The 8,612-nt window shown below is 52.0% G+C and overlaps 1 protein-coding gene across 1 annotated transcript in view; it reads left to right on the top strand.

The window, feature by feature from the left end:
• PDPK1 (3-phosphoinositide dependent protein kinase 1) overlaps positions 1–8,349 on the top strand; it is an 18,654-nt gene extending 10,305 nt beyond the window's left edge. The window contains exons 5-7 of the mRNA XM_025370967.1: positions 6,185–6,242; positions 7,502–7,654; positions 8,024–8,349. Coding sequence (XP_025226752.1) covers positions 6,185–6,242; positions 7,502–7,654; positions 8,024–8,140 — 328 coding nt within the window. The 3' untranslated portion in view covers positions 8,141–8,349. The remainder of the gene's footprint in view (positions 1–6,184; positions 6,243–7,501; positions 7,655–8,023) is intronic.
• The last annotated feature ends 263 nt before the right edge of the window (positions 8,350–8,612 follow it).

Below are 8,612 nucleotides of genomic sequence, written 5' to 3'. Positions count from 1 at the left end.
TTTTTTTTTTTTTTTTTTTTTTTTTTTTTTTTTGAGATGGAGTCTCACTCTGTCCCCCTGGCTGGAGTGCAGTGGCACGATCTCAGCTCACTGCAAGCTCCGCCTCCCGGGTTCACGCCATTCTCCTGCCTCAGCCTCCTGAGTAGCTGGGACTACAGGCGCCGCCACCACGCCCGGCTAGTTTTTTTTGTATTTTTAGTAGAGACGGGGTTTCACCGTGTTAGCCAGGATGGTCTCGATCTCCTGACCTTGTGATCCGCCCGCCTCAGCCTCCCAAAGTGGTGGGATTACAGGCGTGAGCCACCGCACCCGGCTATGATGAATGTTTTTAACACTTTGTAGGATGAAGTGGAAGTATACAGAAAAGCACTCACTTCTGGGCGCAAACATGAGTGTGCAGCCGCCTCAGGGAGACGCGCTCGTGACTGTTGGCCTGCTGTCCTCATGGAGCGTCTGACTGATGGGCAAACTGCCGTTATGCAGACTTAGCTATTTGGCCAATATTTTTCTTGAAAATGATTGGAATGAGCTTGTTACTTTAAGGAAAACAACTGCTCATATTTATACCAATGATAAAACTGAAACCTTCAAGTGAAAATTGGAATTTTGGAAAACTTTATTCATCACTGTGAGGTTGATAGCTTCCTAATAAAAGACATTTTTTTAGATTCTTTTTTGTTTATATTATTTATAAAAAAGAAATAGAGACAAGGTCTCACTGTGTTACCCAGGCTGGTCTCGAACTGCTGGGCTCAAGCATTCCTCCCCCTTTGACTTCCCAAAGTGGTGGGATTACAAGCGTGAGCTACTGCACCCAGCCAAAAGTCTTTTTTTTTTTTAATTCTATTTTTGAAACGGAGTCTCATTCTGTCACCCAAGCTGGAGTGCAGTGGCACGATCTCAGCTCACTGCACCCTCCACCTCCCAGGTTCAAGCGATTCTCCTGCCTCAGCCTCCCCAGTAGCTGGGATTACAGGCGCGCACCACCACACCTGGCTGATTTTAGTATTTTTAGTAGAGACATGGTTTCACCATATTGGTCAGGTTGGTCTCGAACTCCTGACCTCAGGTGATTCGCCTGCGTCGGGTTCCCAAAGTGCTGGGATTAAAGGCCAAAAGTCATTTTTGAGGAGATACATAGTGATATCAATGAACTGATCTGTTGATTCTATAGAATGAAATTTGTCAACATTTGGAAGCTTCACATAATTCAGTGAACAGCTGTCTTCCAGGTGACCAATGTATGACCTATAAAATCATGTGAGGGCAGAAAAACCACTAGTGCAGGGTAGATTGATGGTTTTTAGTGTCACTGTGTATGAAAATTTATTGTTACGAATCAGATTTCACATTGCAACTAAGCTTTAAGCAGCCACCACTTTGTGAATTGTGGTGTAGTATCCAAGAAGAATATCCACAAACATCTACATTTATTCTTAGCCAAAAGGCCAGGAAGTGACACAAATCTCTTAAAAGGCTGAGTATACTCCTCCCTTTTCTTGCTGTTTATCTGAGCGAGGCTGGGTGTTTGTCATGTCCTTCTGCCTGAACACAGGTCTCAGCAGAGTGTGGGCGTGAGGGGACGTGGAGACCCAGCGCTCTCCTTAGGAGCTGAACAGGAGAGGCCTGTGCAGCGCACAGGGTGGCACACTCTCCTCATTCATTATTTTGTTTTGGAAAGTAGTTATATTAAAAATAAAAGTAATGTATGTTAGTAGTAATTGGTTTATTGTTTTTTAATGAATTAAATATTTGAAAATGTCTTAGTTTTCATTTCCTGTGTAGTACGTATCAGTTAATCTAAAAGCTCTTTGGGGTCTTCTACAGAGGTAAAGAGTGTGAGGGGCCATGGGACTGGAAGGTTGGAGAGGAAACCTGGGACCCATCAGCCTTTGCCACTGGCTCCCTCCCTCACTGGCGGCGAAGCTGAGCCTGGAGAGCCCTTCCAAGCTGTGGGGAAAGCCACCTGCGGAGCTCTGGCTCCTTCCTGGGCGTCGCAGGTGCTTTGCTAGTGGCCTTGGGCTTGGATCCTCGACAATGCTCTTTTTGGGGTCTGGGTGAGGGAGGGTGGAGGAGGTGGTGAGAACCCGCACTTTGGCATCAGGAAAGGGGGTTTTCTGTGGCCACCCCTTGTGGATTGCCCTGCACCCTCCTCTGTGCAGAGGTGGGAAGAGGCATTGCCTGTTTTGAGGGAGCCAAGATGCGGTGTATGAGAGTGAGGCTCCTTCGGAAAGCCCCTTGTGCATGGCGAGTAGTTAGGCATGTCTTCAGGTCTTCAGCTCTCACCCAGCCTCCCGGGGAGGAAAGGGCTCTCAGGGCGGGGGACTTTCTGCAGGAGATAGGAAAAAATTGAATTAAAAAGGTGATTCCAGCCTGGTCAACATGGCAAAACCCTGTCTCTACTAAAAATACCAAAAATTAGCCGGGCCTAGTCGTAGGCACCTGTAATCCCAGCTGCTCAGGAGGCTGAGACAGGAGAATTGCTTGAACCCGGGAGGCAGAGGTTGCAGCGAGCCGAGATCGTGCCACTGCACTCCAGACTGGGCAACAGAGTGAGACTCTGTCTCAAAAAAAAAAAAAAAAAAAAAATCAAGGTGATTCCTAGAAGTACAGAAACTTCCAAGTAGGTGACAGCAAGGGGCTGTTTCCTGTTGTGAGCTGGGGGGTTAATCCGCTGAACACACGCTCTGCTCTCGATGCCACCAGTGGAGCTTTGCCCGCAGTCTCTGTCCACGCACCCTGGGCCACCAGGGAATGGATGTTGTCCATTTCATTGTCTCTCGCAGGTGATGCTGGCGCAGGGGTGGGTGGCGCCTGTCTGTGGGGCCCTTGCCTGCCTCCCCAAGGTGCTGGCGTGTTCTGTCGCTGAGCCGCTCTGGAGCTTCAGTGTCCCTGGCATGGGTGACACTGCTGGGAGTGCCTCTGGGCTCCTTGCCTGTGCCCTTTTTTTTTCTCAGGGTGGATTTCTGGAAGCAAGGCTACTTCTCAGTCCTATTTCCGAATCACTTCCTCAGTGAGTCCTCCCCAGGCTGCAGGTGCCGAGCGGGAGCATCACTCCTGCACGCCCATGCCTGTGGCATGCCCAGCTGATCAGGGCAGAGCAGCCCAGCTCAATTTCTTCGTTTAGGGCCATTGAGAGTTTCTTGTGTCACTTGAATTCCTCTTCTGGGAATTTTTAGTTGGTGCCATTTTGCTAAGATTTCTGTTGAGTTCCAAGCCTCTCGTGGCACTGTGGATTTGCTGTGGGGTGCAGGTGGAGGCCCACGGCGGCTGGATCTAGAAATCCTTTCCCACCCCAGCTGTGGTCCTGGTGGTTTTTTAGGTGGAGGTGGCTTTGTCCTCTTGCCGTGGCTCCCGCAGCTCAATGCTGGGCGGCTGCTCTCACTCTCAGCAAGGAAGGCGGCCCCTCCCACACAGTTTGCAGGGATGGGCTGCTGTGTTCTTGTGGTTTTTCTCTCCTTGGAGTTGATACTTTAAACCATGTATCTCATCACCTGTTCTGGCACTTGCTGGCGTGTGGTGAAAGCTGAGGATGGGAGAGGCCATGGGGCTTTCTCCGTCCTCATCCGCCTGCAAGAGCTCTGACCAGCCTGGGCTCAAAGGGACCCTGTCCCTCCCACACTGCCTGCCCCGGTGTAGTTTATTATGAATTTCCCTTTATTATTCCTCTGCGCTGTTTCCTGGTCACAGGCCTGTCTGTCAGAGTGGCTTCCTGCCGGCTCTGTGGTCCCTCCAGGCATTTCTGTGCTCTGTGCTTTCTGTGCTGTGGTGGATCGGGTCTTCCTCATCACATGTCCTTTTCAGGACCCTTCTTGATTTGTTTCTCTTTGTTTTAATCCCCACGTTGTGTGTGTTTGATGGTGAAGTCCCTGGTGTGAGAGGAGGGTTGCACTTGCCCACATGCCGTACACTCCTCTTGCTTCAAACTCACAGGATGGGGTGTGTGTGAGGCCAGGCCCTGGGTCCTCCCTCTTGGGGCAGGCCTGGGCACCTCTGCCCAGGTCTAGGTGGGTCAGAGGTAGGGCTGGGTAAGCCCTGGGGGAGGATGCTGTGCCCCCAGCTTGGCCAGTCAGGTCTTCTTACAAGTGCTATTGGCCCTGTGTGCAGCCAGGCAGGCATGTGGATGTGCTCGGATATTTATTTGATCGTCTTATGCCTTCTTCAAATATAAAACATATTATTAGCTGGGCGTGGTGGCTCACGCCTGTAATCCCAACACTTTGGGAGGCCTAGGCAGGAGGATCACAAGGTCAGGAGATTGAGACCATCCTGGCTAACATGGTGAAACCCCGTCTCTGCTAAAAATACAAAAAAATTAGCTGGGCGTGGTGGTGCACACCTGTAGTCCTAGCTACTTGGGAGGCTGAGGCAGGAGAATCGATCACTTGAACCTGGGAGGCAGAGGTTGCAGTGAGCCAAGATGGCGTGCCACTGCACTCCAGCCTGGGTGACAGAGCAAGACTCTGTTTCAAAAAAAAAAACCACACACATACATTATTTCTATAGTAGAACCTCAGATCAGGAATTTCAGTAAGAGCAAACAGAACACAAACGAGTAACTGTTAGCTTTAACCAAAAGAGGTAAACTGCAGATATTAAAATAGTATCTTGGGGCCAGGTGCCGTGTCTGATGCCTGTAATCCCAGCCCTTTGGGAGGCTGAGGCAGGCGGATTACTTGAGGACAGGAATTCGAGATCAGCCTGGCCAACAGGGTGAAACCCCGTCTCTACTAAAAATACAAAAAAGTTAGCCTGGCGAGCACAGTGGCTCACACTTTTAATCTCAGCACTTTGGGAGGCCGAGGCAGGTGGATCACGAGGTCAGGAGGTCGAGACCATCCTGGCTAACACTGTGAAACCTTGTCTCTACTAAAGATACAAAAAAAATTAGCTGGGCATGGTGGCAGGTGCCTGTAGTCCCACGCTACTCGGGAGACTAAGGCAGGAGAATGGTGTGAACCCGGGAGGCGGAGCTTGCAGTGAGCCAAGATCGCACCACTGCGCTCCAGCCTGGGAGCAACAGAGCAAGACTGTGTCTCAAAAAAAAAAAAAAAATTAGCTTGGCATGGTGGCATGCATCTGTAGCTCTAGCTACTCAGGAGGCTGAGGTGGGAGAATCTCTTGAACCCGGAGGCAGAGGGTGCAGTGAGCCGAGATCTCACCACTGCACTGCAGCCTGGGTGACAGAGTGAGACCCTATCTCAAGCAATCAATAAATAAATTAATACCTTGGCCAGGTGTAGTGGCTCATACCTGTAATCCCAGCACTGTGGGAGGCTGAGGCAGGAGGATTGCTTGAGCCCAGGAGTTCAAGGCCAGCCTGGGCAACATTAGCAAGACCCCGTCTCATAAAAAAAAGAAAAAAAGATTAGCTGGGCATGGTGATGTGTGCCTGTGGTCCCAGCTATTTGGGAGGCTGAGGTGGGAAAACGGCTTGGGCGCAGGAGATCAAGGCTACAGTGAGCTGTGGTGGCACCACTGCTTTCCAACCTGGGTGACCAAGCAAGACTTTGTCTTTAAAAACAAACATCTGTGAAGTCTCAGGAATCAAAAGTGAGGTGTGCTTGCTCATAAGGTATATCGAATCAAAGCCTGTATTTGAAAGTTGCTCTTTGAATTTCTGCCATCTCTGAATAAAAGTGTTTTACTATGATGGAAAAGCCAGAGGAGATGTTCTTACGGCAAGTCCAACTTGGGTCTTTCAGGGCTTTGTGATGATAAACTACTCTGCGGGTCCTGAGCGCTGAATCGGGGGCCCCAGCTTGCGGGGTAACTTGAGGGTGATCATCTCATCCAGCTGTTGACTCCACGGGCAGCCGCCTTTCAGGAGGCAGTTCTGCGCCTCACCACAGCTTTGTTAAGGCAGCAGTGACTGTGTCACCTGCCCGTTTCTGCGGCACGGTCCTCCCCAACCTTTTCCCTGCTGTGTGGATGCCACTGGCAGTGAGGGGACAACAGGCACTGTGTCTGGTATCTGCAGGCTCCGTTGCAAATACACATTAAGGCTCTGCATGGCAGTGGCGTGTGTGCTGGGTTATGTGTGGTGGTCTCTGCTCATCCCGAAGTGAGGCTGGCTCTGTGAGGAGAAGGCCAAGGCCACGAGGAGTTCATGTGGCAGGAGGAGCGTGGAGAATTTCTGTTTGTGATTTTCACGGGAGCATCTCTTTCTTGTTTCTTTCCACAGGCACCAGTTTGTAGAAAATAATTTAATACTAAAGATGGGCCCGGTGGATAAGCGGAAGGTGAGTGGTCAGTGGTCCCGATGCTCTGCACGCACGCCTGCATCTTCCCCGACTCCAGCTCCAGGGAGGGCAGCTTGGTGGTGTGGAATCCTTCCCTCTCTTGATTGGCATCAAACATCATCTCTAGATTTCATAGCTCGGGAAGGCTGTGAGCCCCTCGAGAAGCCGTGTGGAGCCACACACGTGGTGGTTAGGGCCGAACACAAGCATCCTCGGCACACTCCTGGGAGCCTGGGGCTGCCCGTTGTGAGGTTTCCATCAAGCTGAAGAGGCCACGTCTGATATCTTTTTTTTTTTTTTTTTTTTTTTTTTGTGAGACGGAGTCTCGCTCTGTCGCCCGGGCTGGAGTGCAGTGGCCGGATCTCAGCTCACTGCAAGCTCCGCCTCCCGGGTTTACGCCATTCTCCTGCCTCAGCCTCCCAAGTAACTGGGACTACAGGCGCCCGCCATCTCGCCCGGCTAGTTTTTTGTATTTTTTAGTAGAGACGGGGTTTCACCGTGTTCGCCAGGATGGTCTCGATCTTCTGACCTCGTGATCCACCCGTCTCGGCCTCCCAAAGTGCTGGGATTACAGGCTTGAGCCACCGCGCCCGGCCCACGTCTGATATCTTAGCCAGTGTTCTCACATTGCTTTAGAAGTGTTTCAAAACCATTTAAGGGTTATTCTTTATTTTATGGATTGAAGGGATCCAGCACTTAGCACATGGTCTGCGTGGAGCCAGGCAGGAGTGTGGATGTGCTCAGATATTTATTTGGTCATCTTGTACCTTCTTCAAATATAAATCATATTACTTCTATAGTAGAACGTCAGATCAGGAATTTCAGTATGATCAGACAGAACACTAACCAGTAACTGTTAGCTTTAACGCTTGGTTAGAAAATACTCAACTCCAGGTGCTCACATGGGGCCACTTCCAGGCGCAGGCTCCTGGCCTCTGTTCCTAGCCGTGTGTCCTCCGCAGGCAAGGACCTTGGTGCGGGTGTGTGGAGGCCAGTTCCCGAGAGCAGGCTCCTGTCCCAGGCAGAGCAGAGGGGCCAGGGGAGCCATGGGCCTGACCTGGATGGGCCTGAGCTGCAGCCCCTGTGACCTTAGAAACTGGGCCTGGTGGGGCAGGAAGTACCCTGCCCTCGGTGAGTGCACAGGTGGTGGCGGTGGCCCTGTGCTCCGAGCAGCTCCGAGGGGCTGCCCAGCCCTCTAGGCTCCAGGAGATGCTGCCAGCACTGGCCTCTGAGGCCTGTTTTGTGTGTTTTGGCGTCAGGGTTTATTCGCACGACGACGACAGTTGTTGCTCACAGAAGGACCACATTTATATTACGTGGATCCTGTCAACAAAGTCCTGAAAGGTGAAATTCCTTGGTCACAAGAACTTCGACCAGAGGCCAAGAATTTTAAAACGTTCTTTGTCCACACGGTGAGTCTGTTCCCAGGGAGTCCTGTGTGCAGGGTGATGGGAGGGCTTTGTAGCACGTGGGAAGCAGCCGCAGGCCTTGGCCAGAGGGAGCAGCGGGGATGGGGCAGCTGCCTTGCCCTTTCCGACATCCCAGATGCCCACACTAGCGGCTCAGTCCTGAGGGGCAGGGGACGCCCGTGCTTGGTTTCAGCGTGGTGGTGACTGGGGTGTGGTCCTCAGCCTGCATGTTTGCTTTCTGCCTGTGTGAAGAACCACCACACCCACGTGCTTCCAGGACTCGGAATGGCTGGTAGCGGGCAACGCACCAGGTTGGGGTGGGGGTTTTGGTGGGACTCCTTCGGGAACACTAAATGGCTTCTGTCTTTGCAGCCTAACAGGACGTATTATCTGATGGACCCCAGCGGGAACGCACACAAGTGGTGCAGGAAGATCCAGGAGGTTTGGAGGCAGCGATACCAGAGCCACCCAGATGCCGCTGTGCAGTGACGTGGCCTGCGGCCGGGCTGCCTTCGCTGCCAGGACACCTGCCCCAGCGCGGCTTGGCCGCCATCCGGGACGCTTCCAGACCACCTGCCAGCCATCACAAGGGGAACGCAGAGGCGGAAACCTTGTAGCATTTTTATTTAAAAGAAAAGAAGAAAAAACACACCCAACCACACAAAGAACAAAACCAGTAACAAACACAAAGGAATTCAGGGTCGCTTTGCTTGCTCTCTGTGCTCTGTGGAGGCCTCCATGTGCCCTCGTTGCCATGGGGACCCAGCTCCGTGCACGTCAGCCCAGTCCCACCCAGACTAGTGGACAGACCTGGTGTCACCAGCTTCTTCTAGCATCAGTCCGAACCATGCGCTCACCCTGCCCCAGCTGTGTGCTGGTCCTGCTGTGGCCACGGGGACCGGGTGTGTTTGGCTCTTTCTGCCCCTCCCACTGTGGTCCTGGAACTCTTCACCAGGGAGGG

The sequence above is a fragment of the Theropithecus gelada genome, chromosome 20 (genome assembly GCF_003255815.1).
Source record: "Theropithecus gelada isolate Dixy chromosome 20, Tgel_1.0, whole genome shotgun sequence".
Taxonomy (NCBI): Eukaryota; Metazoa; Chordata; class Mammalia; order Primates; family Cercopithecidae; genus Theropithecus; species Theropithecus gelada.
The sequence above is the reverse complement of the archived record's forward strand: the minus strand, read 5'-3'. Positions and strand labels throughout refer to the sequence as shown.